Raw genomic sequence first — 25,464 nt, 5'->3', positions numbered from 1 at the left:
CGAACATAAGAGTGTCCATAAGTGCACGTGGCACCAGGATGCTCTAGGCCGTAGGTCGATGATCGATTTTGTAATCGTATCACCAGACCTGCGACCATATGTTCTGGACACTCGGGTAAAGAGAGGGGCTGAGCTGTCAACTGATCACCACCTGGTGGTGAGTTGGATCAGGTGGCGGGGGAGGACGCTGGACAGACCTGGTGCACCTAAACGCGTAGTGAGGGTGTGCTGGGAACGTCTAGCAGAGGCCCCAGTCCGCGAGATCTTCAACGCACACCTCCGGCAGAGCTTCAACAGCATTCCGAGGGAGACTGGGGACATTGAGTCCGAATGGACCATGTTCAGCGTCTCCATTGCCGAAGCTGCTGCATTGAGCTGCGGCCGCAAGGTGGTTGGTGCCTGCCGTGGTGGTAATCCCCGAACCAAATGGTGGACACCAGAGGTGAAGGGAGCCACCAGGCTGAAGAAGGAGGCCTATCGGGCTTGGTTAGCCTGTGGGACTCCGGAGGCAGCCGACAGGTATCGACAGGCCAAGCGGAATGCGGCTCGGGCAGTGGCTGAAGCAAAAACTCGGGTGTGGGAGGAGTTCGGAGAGGCCATGGAAAAAGACTTTCGGACTGCCTCGAAGAGATTCTGGCAAACCGTCAGGCGTCTCAGGAGGGGAAAGCGGTGCTCTACCTGCACTGTGTATAGTGCTGGCGGAGCGCTGTTGACGTCGACTGAGAAAATTGTCGGGCGGTGGAAGGAATACTTCGAGGACCTCCTTAATCCCACTGACACGTCTTCCGGGGAGGAAGCAGAGTCTGGGGATGAGGGGTGTGACCCACCGATTTCCGGGGGCGAGGTCACTGAGGCAGTTAAACAACTCCTTGGTGGCAGAGCCCCTGGTGTCGATGAGGTCCGCCCCGAGTTCCTGAAGGCTCTGGACGTTGTAGGGCTGTCTTGGTTGACACGTCTCTACAATGTTGCGTGGAGATCAGGGGCAGTACCTGTGGACTGGCAGACCGGGGTGGTGGTCCCCATCTTCAAGAAGGGGGACCGGAGGGTGTGTTCCAACTACAGGGGGATCACACTCCTCAGCCTCCCCGGGAAAGTCTATGCCAGGGTGCTGGAGAGGAGGGTTCGTCCGCTAGTCGAACCTCGGATACAGGAGGAACAATGCGGTTTTCGTCCTGGTCGCGGAACACTGGACCAGCTCTTTGTCCTCTCGAGGATACTTGAGGGTGCATGGGAGTTTGCCCAACCAGTCTACATGTGTTTTGTGGACTTGGAGAAGGCATTCGACCGTGTCCCTCGGGGCGTCCTGTGGGAGGTGTTGCGCGAGTATGGGGTGTCTGGCCCATTGCTACGGGCCATTCAATCCCTATACAACCGTTGCAAGAGCTTGGTTCGCATTGCCGGCAATAAGTCGGACTCGTTCCCGGTGGGTGATGGGCTCCGCCAAGGCTGCCCTTTGTCTCCGGTTCTGTTCATAATTTTTATGGACAGGATTTCTAGGCGCAGCCAAGTGGCGGAGGGCTTTCGCTTTGGTGGCCTCAGAATCTCATCTCTGATTTTTGCGGATGATGTGGTTCTGTTGGCTTCATCGGGTGAGGGCCTCCAGCTCGCACTGGAGCGGTTCGCAGCCGAGTGTAACGCAGCGGGAATGAGGATCAGCACCTCCAAATCTGAGGCCATGGTTCTCAGCCGGAAAAGGGTGGAGTGCCCACTCCGGGTCGGGGATGAGTTCCTGCCCCAAGTGGAGGAGTTCAAGTATCTCGGGGTCTTGTTCGCGAGTGATGGGAGAAGGGAGCTGGAGATCGACAGACGGATTGGGGCTGCGGCTGCAGTAATGCGGACGCTGCACCGGTCAGTCGTGGTGAAGAGGGAGCTGAGTGTAAAAGCGAAGCTCTCAATTTACCGGTCGATCTACGTCCCTACCCTCACCTATGGCCACGAGCTGTGGGTAGTGACCGAAAGAACGAGATCGCGGATACAAGCGGCGGAAATGAGCTTCCTCCGAAGGGTGGCTGGCCTCTCCCTTAGAGATAGGGTGAGAAGTTCGGCCATCCGGGAGGGGCTTAGAGTAGAGCAGCTGCTGCTCCACATCGAAAGGAGCCAGCTGAGGTGGTTCGGGCATCTGGCAAGGATGCCCCCTGGGCGCCTCCTGGGCGAGGTGTTCCAGGCATGTCCCACCGGGAGGAGGCCCCGGGGCAGACCCAGGACACGCTGGAGAGATTATATCTCTCGGCTGGCCTGGGAACGCCTTGGTATTCCCCCGGACAAGCTGGAGGAGGTGGCTGGGGAGAGGGAGGTCTGGACCTCTTTGCTTAGGCTGCTACCCCCGCGACCCGACCTCGGATAAGCGGATGAAGATGGATGGATGGATGGATGGATGGATGGTATACATTTTCTTAGTTTGAATCAATCATAGCGTTGAAGCCAAAAAAACACCCCTGCATTGCTTGATCCATGAAGGCTCAGAGTCGTTGCTATATTGGAATACTTCTAAGACATAAACTCTGTCCACTGTATTGTGTTTGAGTTCTGTAAGAACTGCTGGAAGTTTAATGTCAATGTAATTTCAATTTTGTTGCCAATGTGGCTGAAATCTATTTTTAGACCAAGTGGGAATAAAATTTGAAACATTTTCTTCATGTCTGTGAAGTTTCTCAGTCATCCAGGTCATCGTAGTCTAAGGAGCTTGGAAAGAAAAGCGTCTGGACTTCTTTAAGTTGCTTGAAGACGTTTCACCTCTCATCCGAGAAACTTTTTCAGTTTTAGGGTCAAATGTGCTATCTGAGGGAAACCAACTCTTTAGGCTGTTTTCACACAGGGCTTAAATCTGGGCTCAAATCTTCATATGAACTGGTTTCAGTAGGGCCAGCTATATTGTGTGAACCCTCACTAGCAATAGCAATGCACTCTATAAAATGCATTCGTGTATAACACTGGTCATCTGCCTCTCACCAGCTGCATAAATGGAACGGCATCAGGATGAGTTTCTTTTTAATATATATTTATTTATTTTATGGCTAGAAAGGGAAGAGGCAGAGAGTGTAATTAGTAATGGACAAGTTATTTAAAAAAGTAACTAAATAAATGATTACTTGAATTGAAAAATGACAAGTAACCTCACCAGTCATATCAGGAAACTAACCTGCATATTTCAATGGGTTACTCTGTGTTGTTACAGCAAACACATCCCAAGGTAAACTTTGACAGCTTTTGTCATTTCTTTCTTTCTTTGTCAAGTTCTTCTTTGAACTTACCTAATTGCGTTTCAGCAGGACAAAAATGAACCCAGGAGAGGAGACAAAAGCCTAGAGTGTAAAGACTGTCATCACAATGACAACTATAATCAAACAGAGTACTTAAGAAAAATATAATCTTGTGGCTATAACGATTTTGCTTTAGATTTTGCATTTTATTGTATTTTGATTTAGTCAGCTGAGAGATAGAGATGCACAGTTAACATTGTGTATGCAGCAAACACATATTAGTACGAATCAACATTGCAAAAGCAGAAAATGAACACCAACAGTAATACATTCAGATAAAAACGAGCACAAATTTTATAACACAGCAGGACAAAATTGAAAATACCTTGAATTAAAATTGGTCTTCAAAGAATGAAAAATGAACATGGCTATATATAGAAGAAAAAAACACACAAAAGATTGGATGGAGACAAACAAGCTTCTTAGACGTTAGATTTGATCTGATGACAGGCTAAGCATAAATTGCAGGAGCTATTGGCAGCTGCACATATACACAACATGAAATGAGGCTGGCATGTCTAAGTTGATAGCTGCTGACTGAATTAGCACCTCAAGCACTGATAAATTTCTCTCTGCAATTTAGATGGATTTATAATCCTGCAAATTGCATTAAAATTTTGGCTAGATAGTTGCAAGATCACTGCAGTACCATTGCCACCAAACAAATCAAGTAGATATAACACAGCTGTTTTGAAATAATCACTTCATGTGTTCCTGTCTTTAGTAGTAGAGTTTCCCGTTCTTTCCATGCAGATGCATCAATTACAGATGATGACTGCTCTGTGTTTACCACCCATGAGGGAGACTGTTGTATTTAGTGACAGTGTCATATCATGCTGTCTACTCTCCACACAATGTCAAACTCTGCCTTTATACACACAGATATTTAGTGTGTACCAGCCAGAAGAGATGTGTTGTAAGTGTTGTGTTATGTGCTCGTGACCTCAGGATTCTGGCTACGTGTGTCATAGTCTCAAATGTCCTTTTAAAAAGTTTTTCTTTAGCTTTTTATGAGTTTTGGTGTTTTGTTTTTTACCTAGTTTGTGTGTCTCCTGTTTTTGGCTTTCTCACTGTCTGTCTGCTTGCATTGTCTCATTTGGTAATTGCTTTCTTTGTCTTTAGATGTTAATTTTCTGTCTTTGTCTTCTCTACCATCTTCAGGATTGGTTGGCATCTAATTAGTTTCACCTATATTCTGTTAGTTATTTAGTTTTCTATTAGTTTTTTTTTCTTTTTTTCACTCCCCTGTGTGTGTGTTTTTTTAACCTCTTCCTGCATCAGTTGTTGGGATCTGATTCCTAGTGTATCCTAGTATATCATTTAGTATCTCAGCAACTCCCCTGAAATCCCTTCAGATGATTTGTCTACATATATAAGTTCAGTAACATTGCCTCATAGTTGCCTTGTAATTCACTGTATTTCATTTCAAAAACCCAGTTTTTTAATTCTGTTATTTTTCTGGTTAATTTTTCATTTGGTAGTGTCTATCTTCATATGACATTCACAGAGATATTCATCAGGCAGCTTCTGTAATGCTAAGCAAGACATGAGTTATCGTTTAGGGCAATGTGGAAGTAAAAACTACTGAATTAAGTTCTTGTTGGGATGACTCCAGGCAAGGAAATCCAGAACTAATTTGCTGTAAGTGAAAAATTCCATATAACCTTCGACCGTACAGGCTGACCCACATACAGCCTTTTGTCTAGCAAAAATTCCCTTGTTTGATTGTTTGTGTGATTTCATACTGAAAATAAGATGATACAGTTGTAGAATAATAATTTGAAGATTTCCAAACACACCGCTTGATCTGATATTGTGCTGTGATCTGTGCACAAACACAAAGTTGAATAACTTTCTCCAGTGTGGTGCTAACATGCAATTTTCCTCCTGGCTTTTAACTATTAAGTGTCTGACTTGATGTGTTCATAGCAACTACTACTGAAAGACCATGTGATTGGTTAAACAGTTGTGCTCGTAAACAGTTTCTTTGGAATGTTGAATGACATACACCAATCAACAATGCAGCAGCTCAACTGGATGAACCAGATTCCACCAAAAAGCTTCAACATAATAAGAAGGATTTTGACAAATCAGTGGTTCAAATTCTAAAGTAGTTTCAGACGTCTCTGCTTCTGTAATGACCAGCTCTTAACTTGTTGACTGGTTTATGTGCCCCTCCAGCATTTCATGTGCTCATAATGACAAAGAGTATCATGTCAGTTGTTTCTCTTCAGCCTTGCTGTAAAAATACTTGCAACTAGTTTTATGGACTCATTGACAAAAGAGTGGAACAATCAATGCAACTGCTTTCTTTCAGCGCTGTCACAATGCTCCTGTTGTTTGTCAGCCATTATTGCGTGAATGTTGGATATTTGTTTTACATTTGTTTGCGTACGTGGATTTCTCAGTGCCATTGTCGATAAGCGCTGGTTTATGTAGAAATATGGCTGTTAGGAGGAGGGGCAGGAGGGCTTCTGTCTGCCAGGGTGGTTGTTTGTGCTCTGAGGATGGAGAAGATTGTCAGACTGTCAGCTTTATCGTCATGTATACTGGGAGTTCACAATTCTTGTTCCTCTGCGTGGTTTGACTGGAGACAGGTCCCACGTCTGGGGTATCTTAGTCTGACTCAACAGATGTTTCAAAGGAAAAGTAAAGATCTCCATCCCTGTTTCTGAACTAGCAGATGGGAGACTGAAATAGTGTGACCCTTTAATGCTTCACCTTCACTCCCACATTGTGACCATTCAGCTGACTGCAGCCTGCCTCCCATGAGGCCTCAGAAGAAATAACAGCAGATGCAAACTGTCACATTTGAAGGTTTAAACTGAAAATATAGAGGACCTAAGAAATAACCTCCTTACATTGTGTCATATTCACAGTCTGTTTGTGGGTTGGAAACTAAGTAGTAATAGGAGAAGAATTTTACTGTTTTCAATAATTTTTCATAATTATCTCATAACATACAGACAGCCATGATTTTTTTTTGTTCTTAATTAGCCATTATGTCTTTGTAAACTCACACATGTTGTCTTACCAGGTTGAACATATTAAACCTTAAAACAAAAGGAAATGCACTCATTTCCAAAGCTAGATTACGTGCTTTACACTTCTTTTCAGGAGATGATTGGCATCATCTTCAGCTGTTTCTTTTAATTATTTTTTAAGCATGTTTTTAGTCTATACAGATCTGTAACTTATTTTTATTAGTTTAACTTACATTTTTCCCCTTTAAAAATATGGCTCTGGTTTGGACAGATGACAAACCACACACAGCCTTACAACGGTCATGAGATTTTACCGCAAATATCTCTAAACACTTGAAAAATTAATGAATTCAGTATTGTCACTTTTTACAATAATTAAATGAGTAAAGAGAAAGGACAAAGCCATGAATAGATAAATATAAAAAAAATATTGAATATTAAAAATTTAAAATATTGAGATTGTTTTTTAGTTTTCTCTGATCCAAAGTATGGGAGTCATATTGTAATGTTCAGCTCCAACAGCCCTCTGTGTTTGCAGCTGCTGTAATTTTCCATCATTATGCAGAAAATGTGGGTATATTCCACTAGTTCCCTTGTTTGACATGATCCAAAGGGACTATTTAGCATGCTTCAGTTTGCTAAAAGTAAAAGAGGTTTAGTAGGCAATTCTTCTGTGTCCCTGAACAAATAACAAAAACTGCTGACTTTTAAAGGCGGCCAACGAAGCAGTTTATCCTCTGGCATCAACATGGCTGCCAGCATAATTTTATACAATGAATATGGATGGTATACAACTGGCCTATGTGTAAGAAAGAAAATAATTCAATCTAGAGTCAGTCCTTTTTTTAAATTATTTTAAATTTTCAGTGTATACGTTAGATTAACTACAAATAATAGTATACTGAATATTAAATGTGGTCATGTGTTGGTAGTTATTAGGATTTCTTTGAAGATGCATGGCTCCAGATATATTGTTTGTTTTGGTTTTTTTTTAAATAATTAAAAAAAATTTTTTTAAATGTCTTCAGCAAAATCATTTGGTGTGTGTGTTGTTCATAAATCAGAAGGTGATGTTCAGAAAAAAAAAAAGAAGCACTTATCCAATTCACACTCACTGGGGGCATGGGTGTTGACCCTATTCCAGCTGTCATAGGCCAAGAGGTGGGGTACAGCCTGGAAGGTTGCAAGTCCATCACAGGGCTAACACAGAGATAGACACCCATTTTTGCATTCCCGTTTACAGACAGTTTCATATTACCAATTACCCTAACTGTAGCTACTACACATCATTTGACATCATAATGGTGTGGGTCCTTTCAGGAGTTTTTATTCCTTAAGCTGATGAATTAAAGCAAAATTGAGATATAGAAGAAATACATTGACACAGTGAGAGGGCATCAGCTGTATTCAAAAAAAAAAAAAAGAAAAGCATTATGCTAACACAATGTTTTCAACAAAATATTCAGTCTTGCAGGATAGTGACAGTAACTGGGGCTGGGTAAGATATTATCAGATATTAATATGTAGGATTGTGCATCAGTCAACTTAGCCTCCTTAGATTTCCTGTTTGTGTATGGACACTTAGGTTCAGGTTCTAGTCTTCCCTCATTGTCGTGTTTCTTCCGTTAATCACAGTTGTACTTGCTTGCATGATCAATCAGTCTTTCATATACAGATATACACATAAACTTTTAGGAGTATAACATGTTAGTGTTTTAGTGAAAATGCAGTTCTGTGTTAATTTTAGCTAGTTTGACAGTTTGCTGTGTGTGTGCAGTTAAACAGGATTACCTCAGTGTATGAAATTGAAGGTGAGCTCATCCAGATGGAACAGTGACTACTAAGAAGTGTGGGAAAGGTAGAAAACCACATAGTGTGAAGGACATACCTTCATGTTCGACAATTTCATGCACACACACAAACACATAGTGGCGTAAAGGGTGAAGTAAAAATTGTGTGTTACCTTGTTTCAGCTGGAATTAATTTGTGTTACTACCATATATCTCATTAGACAGACTTACTGGGAGAATGGTAAAACAGGCAAAGTTTCTGGGGAATGTTAATACAAGGTCTGTGACATGACACAAACTGTAGCCACCTGTATGAAGTTCCTTGCTACATACCCATTTACCATCTCCAAATTTTGCCTCTCCATAACATGTGGTACACTGGCACTAATGATGTCACAATATCCACTTTCATTGAAATGACCTGTGGCTTTGACTGTAAGCCTTGTTGCTGCTGGGATCCAAGTTAAGGTCTGTCTAAATATCAGCCCCTCTCGGTGGGATGGAGTGTCACACAGTCAGTAGTGTATACAATTAAACTCTACATTATAATTTGTTGCCATGCATGCTGATTGATACCTTGTGTGTTGCTGAGGAATGTTATCTCATGTAACCATCCGTGCATATGGGTATGAGACAAATTAAATGGCATGTCTACAATGCTGTGAAGTAAGAAAAATAATTTTGTACATTTAAAATGGTACTGGTTAAAAATGGTCATTGCCTTCTTAGTGTGAATGCTAAAGGTGTGTTTACTGTGTTGCAGGGGACCAACTTTGGACTTGACTCTTCACAGTACAAGTACCTACTAGACCCACTGCACCGCAATCGCTGCTTCTGCCGCTGTACATGGCAATATGGAAACCATCACCACTGACTGGCTTGTCTATCTCCTGAGAAGTGGTGCCTAAAGATGAAATCTTCAGTGTTTTCTTCTTCAGTCCAGTGATTGTTTACAGGACCTTTTTGAGGAATATATTTCCATACTGTGAGGAATATTTCACAGATTTTCTTTCACCAATTTGGAGGAAACTGATGGCTGCTACAGTTCTACTGGATGCTTTGCAGTGCTTTGGTTTTAAAACGGATCATTAGCATCCACAACCCTCATTTGCTCCGGAGTTACCAATTTCCTTATACCTTACTTTTGTATGAATGTCAGTTTTGTGATTGTGTTTGTGTTTGCATCTGCATGGTATAAGTGAGAAAAAGGAAATAAGTAGTTTGTTTCACGAGCAAGAACTGGCCAAAAACAGAGAAAGCAACCAAGTGTAAAACGTGGGACAGCAGCCATGTTCGAGTGGAGGCAGCATTCGAGGACTGGATGTCGGCTACTTCAGAGTGCTACATGTGGGAGCAGAAGCATGGGATATGTAGGTCTAGAAGGTTCCTTAAAGGCTGGCTGGTGGGTATCCACTCTAATATGGCTGGGATTGCTGCTTCTGCAGGCATGTCCAGCTGTTGTGTTAGCTCAGAAACTTGATGAGAATGACCCAATAGTAACCACAGCCAATGGCAAGCTTCGTGGTATCAAGAAGGAGCTGAACAATGAGATCCTGGGTCCTGTCATACAATTTCTGGGCGTTCCATATGCCGCTCCACCTACTGGTGAGCGCCGCTTTCAGCCACCTGAGCCAGCGGCACCATGGCCTGACATTCGCAATGCCACACACTTTGCCCCAGTGTGTCCCCAGAGCATCATCGAGGGCCGTCTGCCAGATGTCATGCTGCCAGTGTGGTTTACCAACAGCATCGATGTGGTGTCTACCTACGTCCAGGACCAGAGCGAGGACTGCCTCTATCTTAACATCTATGTTCCCACTGAGGATGGTGAGTTTGCCTGCAAGCCCAGGGTAGGATGGCTGAGTACAGAGGGAGGTGGGGCAGAGAGAATTAAACCCACAACCTTCTGATAGAGGAAAAAAAAAGTGTTGTTGGGGTGTGTTGTTACTATGTGAGAGTGAATTTCTGTTTCTGTCCTTGTATGTCTGTCATTAGAAGGGAAAGCATGACCTTGTGCATGTTAAATGTGCATGATATTTCTTATACTACATGAATGTGCAAGAGTGACGTGTGAAAGAGAGAACAGTGTGCATACTTTTAATTTCACTCCACATCTGCCTCAATATTTTTTCTTCCACATTCATTCTTTCAGACTTTTTGAACAGATTTTCCTCTCAGCTCCTCTTTTTTCTAATTTCTTTATTTGCCCTGCTCTGCAGGCCCCCCCCCCCCACTCTCATGTCTGCAGCTCATCATAGCGTATTGTGCTCATCCACAATGGCTACAGTTCATTAAACAAGACAGTTGTTGTCATGATCATCACCGATTGATTTGGCTGACTGGCTGAATGACTGGCTGGATGGCCGACTGATAGAGTGAATACTGCTCTGATTGAGCTGGTGTTATTCATTCTTTCCCCCTGTCTTTATTTCTCCCTTCCTTCCTCTCCAAGTCTTTTTCAGTCAATCAGCGCTGCGTGAGTGTTCATGTGTGCGTGTGCATGCCAGCTCCTGTGTGCACTGCGCGTCCAGGGGCTCCATGTTATTCTTTAGTTTTCTATTCATTTTACAGTCAAAAGAATATCCAAGGAATGTGCCAGGAAACCGGGCAAGAAAATATGTAGACAAGGAGGTATGTATGATCTGACTCCAACCTATACAATGCCACAGAAAGAAGAACACCCTGCAAACAGGAAGAAAAAAGAAGAGCTATATGTTACAGCATGAGAGAGAGAGAGAGTGAGAGAGAGAGAGAGTGAGAGAGAGAGAGAGAGAGAGAGAGAGAGAGAGAGAGACTGAGATGGAGAGAGAGATGTGAAATCAAGATCTACAAGTTATTAGAGTCTTTACTCTGCTGGTTTTTAGAATGCTGCAATTAAGAGACTGGGCCTTTTAAAACACTACCTGAAAGTGAATTTAGGGCCAATTTAAAAAACCTTAAGAAGAAAGTGAAAATGTCAGAAGCAGTATTCTCACTGAACACAGCTACTGCATTTCAGAAAGTATAAGTGCGCACATCAGGAAATACTTTTTTGTCATTTGTCAGGTCTTGTAAAGACCCTCTGATATACTCAATGTAATAACAGCAACATACTTGCATCTAAAACCCTGAATAAGACAAGTAATTTGCAGACCTTGTGATGGTGGATTGATGTGAGGTGTGTTGCACCACATCCCCAGTACTCATGTGTGCTCGCGTTGGTCAGCAATAGTGGGGGATTTGATTGGCTGCCAGATCATAGGTCAGGAGGTGTGCAGTAATTATGGCTGATGTGTCGCAAGATAGCAGCATATTAGATCATACACACTGTCACAAACACACATGCACACACTCACAATGATGTAGTTGTATGCAGTGTTAAATAAGATGAGCTCAGGCTGGACCTTGACTGTGTAATCTCCATTAAAAGAAAGCAGAGCTATGTTCTGGTTGGCTCTGGCTACTGTATCAAGCGCTGTTTCATCAAGATAATGTCCTCCACCTCCTCTCTGTCTTTCTCTTTTAGCCTCTCCCTTCTTGGCTGTGTGTGCACTTTTTTTCTGTATAGATATTTTTGAGTCAGAGTGAGTGACAGAGAGAGCAAAAGCGAGAGAGGGGGAGAGATGTGCTGACAGCGTCCTTGATAAGTTCTGGGTGTTAATGTCATTGTCTTGGCAGCAGTCAGCATTATCGCTTATTGTATATTTCCTTTTTTCGTACTAAATAGATACGTGCACATTATAAATTCACTGCTCTTCTTCGCCTCTAACATGTTACACATACAAATACACTGAAAGGAAATGCACTGACAGATTACAGAAGCTTATTTAATGTTCACACACCATGGAAAAATCATAATTCAGAAAACAAGATTTTGTGATTTGATAATAAAGGAAGAATAGCTGTGAAACACAGTGTATTGCACAGAAAAAGAAAAGCAAGATCGCAGAAATGTCCCTTAGTTACAGGAGAAGTTGCTTTCCTTGAGTTTGTTTCTGTGTCTGCAGTTTGCCACCCAGTAACTATGCACAAAGTTGAAAATAACAATAATTATTTTACAGTATACAAGAAGACACATTAATTTAGATATTCAATACATGGAAAAGCCCTAAATAAAAGTGACATGAAGAATACAGATCCTAAGACAATACTCTATGGTCTATAGAATTAAACGTTTTTTTTTAAATATATTTTTTGTTTTTTATATTTATAAAATTGATAAAAGTGAAATTTTAGCCTTACGTAAAAGGCACAGGTCGGAAGCAATTTTTTAGAGACTAAAAAGTGACATTTATCGACCAGAACTTAGTAGTCTTACATCCTAGAGACATCACTTCTGACTGGTAAATTAAGTGTAACTTTTAGAGACTGAAGTGCTCAACTTCATGTTTTAAAATTATATTATCTTTCAGAACAATACATTATCTAAAGCAGTATGCCTCAATTCTGAAAATGTTAGTACATCAATTGCTTACTTGTTTTCCCGAATAACATTTTATGCAAAAACCCCCAAAACAAAACAAGAAAAAAACAATTTTGATAAGAGATGATGCCATGGATATCAGCCGATCCAAGCAATCCATCTAAGTAGATAGTCAGTATTCATGTAGTTCAATCACTGTGACATGGGAAGAAACTGTTGGAATTCAAGTAATTTTACTGTCTAGTGTAATCTGTAAGAAGTCATTATTCTAAAGATTTAATTTCACTATTTACATTTTGTGCATAAACATCTAAACTGAGGTCTGAATGATGGAGGGTCACTCATTTTTCGTCTTCTGCTACTGGCCTGCGATTTACATTTGACTTTTTATTTATTGTTAACCAAACACATCTTCCCCAACTATACCTTTTCTATAGTTTGTCATAAGAATGGGTTTCCCATAATGTTAGCCATATTGAAATCTATTCGCAATTAAATTGAATATAATGAGAATTTTCAAACCCAAGGTACTGAAGAAAAAAAAAAGGCTTTATAGTGTCATTAAATGTTGACATTCTTACGTGGCAATAGTTCTCTGTGCACGACTGTGCTGGGCAGTTGAGCCTGGGTTGAACACCAAATCGTGTCTTGCTACTGATGCTAACCACGGACATCCAATTGAAGTCTGCACTTTTCAGATGAATATTTCTAGGCAGAAATGACTAAAATGTACCACACGTTTCATTTCTCAGGAATCATGAACATGTATTGGGATGGTGTTCTTCAGTACATGTGCATGGCTTCTATATTCAGATATTACAATTAAAGTGTGCGTTGTTGAGTTACTAGCCATGCTGTCCAGGCTGGGATATCAGTTTTACAGCATCAGATAATGTTTTCTGGTACATCATTAGAGTCTAATGTCAGTTCCGCAGTGATGGTGGTGGTTTACTTTAAAGAGGCAAAAGCTATTTCAGTGGATACTTTTAGAACTTGAGTCATTATCAGTGACACAGTAGTGCAGTGTACTCAGTGGTGTGTGGGGTGAGTGGATAGATTATGGTGAGTGACTAGGTAATTTCATGGCTAGATGTGTGCAGCCACAGTGATGGATTTTATAACATGTTTGGATAGGAAGTGGAAATGGGGTATTATTAATAAAATCAACTATAATGTCTTCATACAAGTGACATATTGACAGGCAATACACTACAAATATTTTGTGATAAAAAGCACATTTTAGCTCTCAAGTTTTTCCAAAGGAAAATGATCAGGTGCACCTGCAGAATTATAGTGAATATGTGAAACTTAGGATTTCATCTGCATAGGTGAAAATTTGGAGGGCAATCTTACAGCGTTCCCAAATGCTTCAGCATCCACTGATCAATAACTACACGGTTGCTGACAGATCTGTAGATAACTTATGATGCACAAAACACATCATGGAACATATACACTGTTTATTTTTGGTTTTAGTTCCGTAACAGTTTGTATAACACTTATACCTTCAGCTAACATGAAATTCTGATGTGCTTTTGTTAATGGCTGTTCTCCACACCATCATGGAAGACTTCTTATTGGACAAAACAAAGAAAAACTGTATGACTGAGGTGATTAGAAGGAAAGCTAGCGATGGAAAGCTATGAAGACATATGACTGTGTTAAAGAAGAAGATATGGGGTAGTATTAGAAAGACAGACAAAAACAAAGTAAGAGCAGGACACACGCAGCCAAACAATAGAGCAGCGGTGAAAGTGAAGAAGGCAGAGTGTAATTGCTGTGGGATTTGCCTCTTTGTCCACATAAGGACTATTGTACTGTCCTGTGTCACACAGGTTCAAAGAAATCTTCTGTGGTTAAAAGTAGTGCTTTTTGATGTCTCTGGGATGGAGTATGACCATTAAGTTATCACATGCTGGGATAATGGTTTCTGTGTTGAGATCAGAGGTAGCAGCTCTGTGGTTGGTCTTCGTTCTCTGTGCATGCATTCACAATTCATTTCTGAAAATGAAATAAATGAATATGAGTGGCTTGAAATTCAATTATGGAATTTCAGACTTGGGTTAAGTAAAACTCATTCTGATGCATGAGTCAGATGTATTTATGGCTATGGAGGGCCAAGCCTTCAGTACGTTTGGGGGAAATGCTCTTTTTGCTGCATAGAACACACTCAATACCAACTCTGGGGGGAAAAAAACAAAAACCTTTTTTGATAAATAAGATAAATCTGTAGACTTTTTAATGATTTCCAAAAATGAAAAAACAACAAGGAAACAAAACAAAAAATAAATAAGATAATGCAGTTTGCAGTTTGAAGGAAACACTGCAGGACAAATTTTTTTTTTCATTTCTTATTGCCTGTTATATATTTTTACTACTCTTCACATAAGGCCAGAGCTGACTCAACTGTGTGGGTTGTCAAAAGACATCATGACTACAAGCACAAGCCAATATGGAAGCAGATGAGATGCGGTGAAGGTAATATTATTTAACACAAATCTTTACATTTCAATCCATAAGAACAAATGTCTTAAACTCACATGCTGACAATATTAGCACAGAACTGTGTCACAATACTGAAGGTGTTGTTTCTTTAACAGCATGTGGCGAGACTGTCACTTTGTTGCTGCTTCAGTGCCTTAAATGCATCTCATTGCATATGACACTTTAGCTATTACTGACAAAGTTGAGTAAAAGTTTTCCTGCCTGACCAAAGATTTGCTGAAAGAAAATGTATGGGGCTGTAAGCACTGAAAATTTGCATTGGCAGTTTTGAATCTGGACAATACTAATTTGTACAAGTTTAAGCTGTCTTGATGTTAAATGATCAACTTGCACTCTGAATAGAGCATTTTATTTAAAAGGTCATAGCGCTTTGCTTACCATGTGAGAAAATAAACTAGCTGCACATGCTTTGTAATTCATAGGAAAGTTGGTTCCCAAATACACAAATAATGTTTTATTACTAACAGCGATGGTACAGTATTGGCACCACTGCTAAGTGCTGTTAACTTTCTTCCACTTATTATATTCATGGTGGCAGGAGCTTATAACTGTCCTAGCGTGAGACTTGTTACACTCTGAACACATCACCGGTCTGTCACAGAGCTAACACAGACAGAAAAACAACCATTCACTCTCAGATTCACACCTATGATTAAGTTTAGAATCTGAGAATCTAACAGAACCCCACACATGATGTTGGGAGGAAGCCAAAGTACCCAGAGAGACCCGTCACAGACTTGGGGAGCACACGTGAACTCCACGCTAAAGGCCCCAGACTGGATGGAACCCAGCAATACGTTAGTTGAGGTTTAGATTCCAATTGTTGTGATTGTGCCTTGTGATTTCTAGGGTTTTTGTGCTTGAGAACAGTGTTGAGGTTGAGCTAAAAATGAACCACCATTGTGGAACTCCTACTGCAAAAGTCATATCATGCAAATGTTGAGCTACACTGTAAGTCATAGTTTAAGAAAGACAAAAAACCGATTAAGGATGAGGACATGTATATTTTATCGTAATAAACTGGATATCCGGATATCCTAAAAAAACCTAAGATAACAGTATAAAGGCAACCAGACAGCTGGCTGTCTTATACTGTAAACAGCACAATACTGTTTTGTACAAGAGGATATTGCTGTTATCATTCCCAATAGGTAAACTGTAAAATTACATTTTTATGCTGCCAGTGTAATTCAACAAGGTAACTTCTATGCACAGCATTCGGTCTTGGTCTAGAATCAGTGTCACTTAGGGTGGTGGGGTTGGCTCTGTTTTGTCTGCTTTTCTGATTCCCTTTTTCTTTCTTACATTCTTACATTAAACTGCAAACTTGATCTACTATCCCAGGACATGTACACACTGTTTAATATCTCCAGTAGTTCTCAAAATATTTTAACAAGTTGTATTGTTCTAAAATTTCTTTCTGCTGTTATCACTCCAGAGGGGTTTAGAACAGAAGTCCTGCTGTAGATACGAATTCCGTCAAGATTCAGTGAACTTCACACATTGTGAATGTTTGACTGTTTTTTCCCACAATTTCCCATTTCCCTCATTACCTTGTTCTTCTCATGTCTCTTTCCATCCATCTTGGTTTCCCTCTGTACAGGTTGGCTTTTTCCCTTGTGTCTGTCTCTGTCTCTATCCGTCTTGACCTTTTCACCCTTTACCATCTCACTTTCCTCTTATGTCCTTTTCTCTTGCTTTTGTCTCTTATTTTTTTCCTGTTATTCCTTGGGCTTTGTCCTAGTTTTGTAGTTGTTGAGGGACGATCCTTTGGGAGGTGGCATGCACACATGCCTACAAAGACACACAAATGGGCAGGAATAGGCATGGCCCTGCTTGTGTTTGGGTTTCCCTTGAAGGCCTCTGTCACCTCCACTCACAGCTTAACTTTTCCACACTGGTATTTCTTCTTATGTTAGTGTGTTCTAGTCTGTGTGTCTGTCTGTATGTGTTTGTGTCTATACCACATACTCAGTATGTGGTGAGCTTGCCATTTCCAGCTCAGCCTAACCAAACTTTCAAATTGAGTTAAAAACAACAAAAATACTGAAAGAAAAAGACAATTATGTTAGATTATGACCAATTTCTTGTGAAGAATTTAGAGTTTAACATAGTTGTACTAAAACCCCAAAAAAGGTGATTTAAAAGTTTGCTGCTGGGACAAACTTTTAAATCACCTAATAACGGTCGTGGTATGGTCTACTTATTTTTTTTAGCGCTCCATTCATACAGGAAAGTCATAACCAGAGGACCTCAAGTGCAATACCCCCTGCTGTCTGCATTTTTGATGTGCAAAGACTGTTTCACTTGGATATACTTGGTCTACTCTGGTCACCAGCTAAGAACCTGCACTCCAGACTAACTTGTTATTGCCAAATGAGCCGCCTTGTGCAGGACACAGCAAAGGGAACCTTACAAAAGCAAACTAAATAAACTGAACTAGAGCAACAATCACATCATCCCTAAATATTTTTTTTTCTTGGAACCAGGAAAGCTCTAATATAGTACCCTTTATCAAACTTGCATAGTAATATTTCTCTGTAACAAAATGTAGTGTATTTTGAATTTGAAACTTTAGTTCAGGTTGATATTCCTGTATGGAAAAACAACTTGTTTTAGGGTTTTTTGGTATTTGTTGTTATGTTTTGTTTTTCAGCACTTCCAGGTACAACTGTTAGGAGTGTTGCTTTTTATCAGTTGTTCCTGTACAAGTCAGTGATTTAGTTTTCACACTGGCAATATTATATTCTCTTTTCTAGTCAAGTCAATTCATTTATATAGCACATTTAAGCACAACAGACATTGATGAAAATGCTTTTAGCACTTTGATTGATGGATGCAACAATATTTTGAAATTGATCCTGTGCTTCAAAGAAGGCTAGTGCAATTGACTGGCCGAAATATTATCACGCCTCCATGTACCTGTCAAGAGTGTAGCAACAGCATTTTGAACCAGCTGCAATTGTGATATTAGTGTTTTGCTCAGTCCGATATATAATTCATTGCAGTAATTCCTGTGTGTGGGATTATTGCTATGGGTGTGGCTAACACCATGATCGTTCACATGAGGTTTAAGATATGATGACATGGGCTCAAGATCTGAGGGGGTCATGGAAAGTGAAATTGTCTGTCATTGATTGGGATGAAACACTAACATGGTGGTTTTATTTTCATTAACTTTCAGAAATTTTTTTTAGTCAGGTTTCAACCTTAGCTAAACAACAAATTAATAAATTTGTAGAGGACTTGGTGCCTGGTTTAAAAGGCAGATATGTCTATTTTTTATTTAATGTTATTATTGTTATTATTTTTTTAAAGAATATAGAATGAAAAAGGGACTGGACCCTTGAAGTATACTATAGGCTAATGGGAAGAGTGGGAAGAATGGGAAGAATGTTAGAAGAGTGAGTGCCAATACTTGTATTGCCACTTTGTCTTGTGCACATGACAATACAAGTATCTAAGTACAGGGCTATAGACTAACTTTTTGCCATGGGCGCACCGGCACAAAATTTAGGCGCACTCATATTTTTCAACTGCATCGCTTAACACCGCAGTTTTACATGTGCACATTTTGGGGGGGGGATTGCAGTCCATACAGAAAATATTAATTTCTAAATTATTAACTAACAATCTTGTGCTTAAAGTGCTTTGACAATATTGTAGAAAATGTTAAACTTAATCATCATCTCGCCCTCCTCTGACGACCTGTTTGCTGTTGCATGCTGCTGAAAGGCAGTGGGGAGAGGGGACACTTGCAGTGCATTTATTGCAGCATATAATGTGTTTTCTGGATACACTGTGCTTTTTCAGCATTCAGAGGTTGATGGTACTGTGTCAGAGCACTGGCTATGAATTTCATACGGACCAGGCCTTAACTTAACAAAAAAGTTATCAGTAGTTATTTTCATCTTTTCTTATTACCCACAGCTACAGCTAGGCCTAGGCTGCTCACTAGGGCTGGGTATTATCACTGATTTCTATAATCCATTCGATTCCGGTTTGTCAAAGTCCTGATTCGATTCAATTTAGCCTCAGACAGTCAGAAATATTATAATTCTGATCATTTATCAGTACTGATACATGTGAGACTTCATCAGAATTGTGAACATCACAGCAGATGCCTTTGTGTCAAAGTAACTGAGAATAAAACACAGAAAAACTTGAAGGAGATTTTTCTGACCTGACTTTTTATAGCAGATAACCTTAAATTATTCTGCGATATTCTGTAATTTTGCATAATTTTAAAAAGTTTTAATTTCTTCCGTATTGAACAGCAGGTTTTCTTGTCCGAGGTCATTTAAGTGAAAAAAAAGAAAAAGACAGCGGCCGACAGTGCTGTAAACAACGGTAGACTGGTGGGTAATAAGCGAATGAATAATGCAGAAAACAGAGATTTGAGACGGGAAACTGTTCTTGAAGTACAGAGAGAGAGCTGTGCATGAACTGTGATTTTTATCGTGGTGGAAGCAAAACAGCAAAAATCAGAGGGAATTCATGATGACATTGATCAAATGTAAAGCCTAGTTTGCTGCTTCTTTTGCTGCTGGTTCGAACAAGATTTTTTTTTTAGTCGCACCACTGAAAAATTTGGTCGCATTTGCCAAATTGGTCGCCCTCTAGAGCCCTGACATCAGAGTTACCAGCATCAATAATTATAGATGGGAATCAAGAACTGGTTCTTGTAGAGAACCGGTTCCCAGTAGTCCAATTCCTTTAAATCGTTAGTCTCCCTGCCTAGCGATCCCACTTATCGGTTCTTCTACTCTCACTACGATCAGCTGATTTTAGTTTGTGTGCTAGAGAAGGACAATAGTGGCACAGCGTAGATATGGACATTACTTTTATTTTTATAAAGAGCATGATGGTAAAATGGAGACTGCTCTAGGACAGAAACGACTGCATTATGTTGCTAACATTAAAGGTGGGCAGATCGATCGAAATATCGATGGAATCAAGCAATGTTCCCTCTAATTTTTCATGTGTGTGAGCGAACGCACAAACTCCCCGAGCGATCCCTTGGACCACTCTGAGCAACAGCAGACGTGTGCACTGTGGTCACGCCAGCATCGAATCCGTCCAAGTTACATGGTTTATTAAAATAATCAAATCACAGCATTTACATTTATGTTAGACTACTTTTAATTAACTGCTTTATCCCACTTACAATGAAAATGTAAAAAAAATCTTGTTGATGACCTGTGTAGTATGTTAACACTATTGGAAGTAAAAATAACTTGAACTCCAATTTTGAAAACACAACTTTTTTTTTCTTCTTCTTCTTCCTTTTTTTTTTTTTTAAATTTTAAATAAAGCTCTGACTTGTATTATGAGTCTGTGGTCTGAGAGAGAGTCCTGTAACTCTCTGACTACAAAATACAGTATATAATGACCAATGTTGGACAATTAATTATTTAGTTACTTCTACAAAAACATAACTGAGTTTTGCAGCGAAGGCATTTTTTAAAATAAACATTTCAAACTATTTACAGCACAATCAGCTGTTCTGCATCAAATTTGATGCCACACAAATTATTTGTGCCACTCCAAAAAAATGTTTCTGTCCACTATGAGATAAAGGAGAACAACATGATATCTGCAGGCCTGACAACAGGAGATGTATCACTGCTGTAACACCTGTAACATTCAGCAGTTGCCTCATTGTTCTGACACACACAACAAAACTATTGACTACACTACACACTAACTACACAAGAGTTGTGCTAAACATCGCAAATCTCTCACATGTCAAAACACCACCATCACTCCTAAAGCTTCCCCCTTCCTAAACAACTAAATGCCATGTTGCCATATAATTTTCTGATTGGTCAACATGGTACATTTTTCGACCAATAGGAAAGGGTGGGGTTTTTTTGGTTTTGTTTTTTCTCTCAGGCGGAGAGTGCTTTCGAGCGTTTTCCTTATAAAAGCTGTTTTTACCGTTTCTTCCTGCAGTAAATATAAACAATGATAGTATTCAGGAAGAAAACCAAACATTGCATATATTTTTATCATAACTCTGGTTTTACGTGGCCTATCAACACAATTTAAAAACTGGTATAAAGTCCACAATTTTTCCATCAATTGTTCCGACTGTCCTGCTCACATCTCCAATGGTTGTACACGTTGTCATTAACGTGGCTTCACTGCACATCAGCCACGCCGCTTTGCTAGCTAAAACACCGGTGTCGGCACATAAGGACGCTGTCATAGCCTGTCAACAACGTTGATTAGCTGCCTATATACGAATGTGAATCACATTATTGGCTGCTCCCGTATGGGATAAGTTGACATCGTTCTAATCCCATACGGGAGCAGCCAGTCACTGACTGACTAACACTGCAAAACAGAATTGTTAAAGTATTCATTTTAATTTCAATTCAGGTTAGAATTTTTTTTCTGTGTGCAACGCAGGTTTTCTGTGCACAGAAACCGTGCCAGCAGTGCGCAATTGCGCACCGAGCAGCTTAGAGGGAACATTGGAATCAATACCCTACACTACTCTCCCCCAATAAGCTGCCTGAATAACTTAAAATTATTGGTACTGATATCGGCAATACTGGCCCTGTAATTACTTGGTATTGGATCGATACCAAAATTTGTAGTGTGGGACATCACTACTGTGAATGAGGGAAAGTGTGAATGTTGAATGTTTTTGTTGAAATGTCCAGGCAAGTAAATGTTAAATAACAAGATATGTGTTCAAATAGCGTAAATTAACACACAACTTCAGGTTTGTTTTCTATATGATAATTCTTCATAATTCAACAATAACAAGTTGTCTGATGGCCGTTATCATTATGAAGCTGTACCGGTAATTTGAAATACAATAACAAATTCAATTTTTGTACAAAGTATCGGTAACGGACCAGTATCGTCGATACCAACCTGAATTTTAATTGGTATCAGATCGGAAAGGAAATCAGTGGTATCGCAAATCACTAGCTAATGCAGTGGTTTGCAAACTTTTTTTTCTGGGTCCCCTTTTGTTTTACAAGAAAAATGTTCTCACCCCCCCCCATTTAGTAAACAATTAAGTAATTACAAGTAACCTGCAATAAATTACAGGTAGTAAGAAAATATACTACTAACTCATTTACGCTACGTCCGCACCTACACGGGTGTTTTTGAAAACGCAGCTGTTTTGTCCACACGTAAACGGCGTTTCGAATCACTGAAAACGAAGATTTTTTAAAACTCATTTTTTGCGTTTACGTGTGGACGAGGAATGCAGAGTTCGTCACGCAACGTTAAAGGTATGTGCCTTTTTCCACGTTATTGTTTACATGAGATGAATTGCAGAATAGCAGATAGTCAGATTAACAGTATGTTGTCTCTATCTTCAGGTTTTACACTTTTTTATATACACGCAGTTACTGTCCCTCCATTTACAAAGGCAGAGGCTCACGGTGTGATTATTTTACATGTAGTTGTTTTTTTCCTGTGTAATAATATTCAACATTGCTATCAATACATTTTTCAAAAAATGTCTCTCTGTGCAAAATGGGTTTAAAAACATAAACAGCTGTAGGATACTGTTTGTCCGTGATTTAGACAGGGGGAACAAATTGTGAGCCTGATATTATTTGTATCCCACTGTAACTTTACTGTATAAAGAGCTAACATCTCCAAAATGTCAGGAGTAGTTAGTCATTACAACAAATGTTTGTGAAGTAAAAATCATGAATGTGGGATACTGTTTGTCCGTGATTTGAACAGCCCAGTGCGTGCTCCCCAGGAAGGGAAAATCAATTATGCAGGTGAAGCCAAAGGGAAGATATGCTTCACCATATTTTCTAGTCTTTGGCTTAGAATGAAGTTGGTTTGGAAACATATTCAGCTATGCTTCATCTCCTGCTTTGCTTTTGTATGGGTGCCGCTTGCCAGCAGTGTCCAAGCTTTGTTTTTTTTTTGTTGTTGTTGTTTTTCCCTTTTCATACCGTGCCCCCCCCCCTGCAATGGCTCTGTGCCCCCCCCCCCCCCCCCCCCCCCCAGGGGGCAGGTCCCGCACTTTGGGAAGGTCTGAGCTAATGCAACTTGTACCTGTACAGACAGCATGCTAATGCTAAGCTAGCAAGAGCCCAGAGTGGTGTTAAAGCTGAGTGACTGCTGTGATCAGCCCAGCACTGTGAGCCGTCATTTGTGCTGAAATCGGTCCTTGCTGAACTTCAACAGTCAGTGGTAGTCGATGTAATTATGGTAGAGAGTGAAGCGTAGTCCTAGGTTTTGTCCCTTACCTCAGGAACCCTGATTTAATAAAATGATGAGGCACATAGTCAGGAAAAGTGGATATACTGCAGATATAGGAAGCAATAGAACCAAATCAAGTGTGTGGCCCAGCCAAGACTCAATCGGATCAAAATAACCCCCAGACTTTATAATAACTTTAATAAGAATTAAAATCAATAAGAACTAAAATGCTGTCACATTTAACACAAATTCATTTAAAAATTCAGAAAACTCTTGGATAATTAAACAGTTATAAACAGCTGCAGTTCAAACTAGAGAGAGTTTTGAACTGTAACAGAGAATAATGTTGCCATGTATTCCTTCCACTAGGTGACTGTCAAATATATTCTTACAAACTCAAGCTGGTTAACTGGGGAGAATTAATAAATACACATTTATTGGGCAAAAGTTTTAAAAAAGCACGGGACTCACCAGTTAGCCAGGTCTTGGTCACACATACTGAGAGGAAAAAAAGGTGATTTAATATAAAGACTTTATGGGTGATCTCTTTTAAAGAGGTAATAGCAATTCTGGAACAGGTTGAAATTGTCAGTTGTCAATTTTGTGCAGTCTGCAAGTTAACTGAAGCCAGGTGTAGAGACTGAGGGGCCTACTAAAGCATTTGTAGCCACCTCTATTATCTTCAAAAACTGTGATAGTTTAGAAGTCATCAATAGCAATTTAATAGAATGCCATTTTGTAAACTACATATGCCAGGATGACTTACTGAATAATGACACACAACAAGCTGTTTTCCAAATAGATTAGAGTAAAACAAATGATTAAGCAAAGCAAAGAAATAAATGTAGATTATTTGATGGGACAAACAAAGAGAGAAACTTGAGTCCAAAGGAGAGTCTAGTATGATGTGGTTAATAATAGAGACTGAAAATTGGCAGAATATGTTTGCACTGGTGGGAACAGAAAGCTCAACCAGATATTTTGCCAGAAATTTTAATGTGCCAACGTTTTTGATTTAGTCGCTCTGAAAGCTGATAACAGTAGGGATCTCGTTTACTCAGCTTTCTACTCCCAAGCAACATTTTGCTTTTCTCTGCCTAACTGTACAATTTACCTTGGAAACTGAGTAGTGTACATTCTGTAAGTGCTGAATGTGTTACAATAAAAAAATGGCTGTTCTGTGACTTCTGCTATATTCACATGCAAAATGACCACTGATCGAAAAAGTTTGAAGCCACATGAAGCCAAAGTTGAAATAGTGCTTACATTATTTTCCTTTGCATGCAGAAACAAGTTTATTTTACATAACCAAAAACCAGTGGTGTTTCATCAGCAAGTCTAAAAATAGGCATTACCGAAGTAAAGCTTCTTTCAGACAGTGCTGTCTTAGAGCTCCTGGTCTGTTAATTAATATGCATCCCTCCTTTACGTTACTGCCACCTTGTGGCTGCTGTTGGCTATTGTTGCGCTTCTTTCAGTTTTATAAGGGACTGTAGCAGTCTCTGTTTTGAGGGTTGAGCTGGGGAAGTTGATAGACCAGCAGCTTTTTCAGGTAATTTATACGCATGGATTGTGGATAAACTGCTGGTCTTTTCACAGTAAACTTAGTGGAGACCAGGGCACAAGGCAAGCTGGTGCTGGCCCAGCTTTCACTGCTCTCAGCTCACTTACGGTCTGTTCTTTGAGTGAAAACACAGCTAGCATTAGCAAGTAAATGAGCTTCAGTGATTTAGCATCATAAGAGATGAGCTTCCTCTTGCTCGCCACGTTGCACCTGATATGTGTGATACAGAGAAGATGGAGTATGAAAAAGTTGTTAATGACTCTTTTAGGATATTAATGAGGAAATCTGTGATGATGATGGAGAGAAGCTCTGATTATGTCTGCTTTAATATGGTTGACCAGGTGCAGGCTCAGCAGCACTTTCAGATGAGCATCTGTGGGAATGTCTAAATATAATCCTCAACGCTTTTAATTCAGCTGATTTTTAAAATTATTATTAAAATATATATATTTTTTAAAAACAATCAAGATGTACGCCTGTGTTCATGAGCTCATTTTAAAAGATATGTGGTCCTCACAGGACAACTATTGCAAACATTGGTTATGGAATATGATACTAGACATTAAACAGAATATAAAGCTTAGTCTTAAACCTATGTTGCAGTAATATGAATCCATTTAACACTGATGCAGAATGGAGACATATGCTTTGGGTTATTGTTGTCTTTGAAGGCAAAGTAACAACCCAGACCTAGTTTTTCTGTTGCCTGCTAGAGGTTTTCTCTCAAAATCTTCACATATCCATCCTTCTTCATGAGTTCCTCCACCTT

At 40.0% G+C, this 25,464-nt stretch overlaps 1 protein-coding gene across 3 annotated transcripts in view; it reads left to right on the top strand.

The window, feature by feature from the left end:
• The window catches only part of nlgn1 (neuroligin 1), a 309,102-nt gene that overhangs the window by 21,736 nt on the left and 261,902 nt on the right, over positions 1–25,464 (top strand). For 2 of the 3 annotated variants that reach the window (XM_086283053.1, XM_086283052.1), the window contains exon 2: positions 8,798–9,861. In XM_086283053.1, coding sequence (XP_086139179.1) covers positions 9,324–9,861 — 538 coding nt within the window. In that variant the 5' untranslated portion in view covers positions 8,798–9,323. Of the gene's footprint in view, positions 1–8,797; positions 9,862–10,605; positions 10,666–25,464 lie in introns of all 3 variants that reach the window. The other variant, XM_086283051.1, reaches the window with a different exon arrangement.

The sequence above is a fragment of the Aulonocara sp. 'chitande type north' Nkhata Bay genome, linkage group LG23, assembly GCF_057382095.1.
Source record: "Aulonocara sp. 'chitande type north' Nkhata Bay isolate Kocher_YH1m ecotype deep benthic linkage group LG23, A_spYH_male_GT1.1, whole genome shotgun sequence".
NCBI lineage: Eukaryota > Metazoa > Chordata > Actinopteri > Cichliformes > Cichlidae > Aulonocara > Aulonocara sp. 'chitande type north' Nkhata Bay.
The sequence above is the reverse complement of the archived record's forward strand: the minus strand, read 5'-3'. Positions and strand labels throughout refer to the sequence as shown.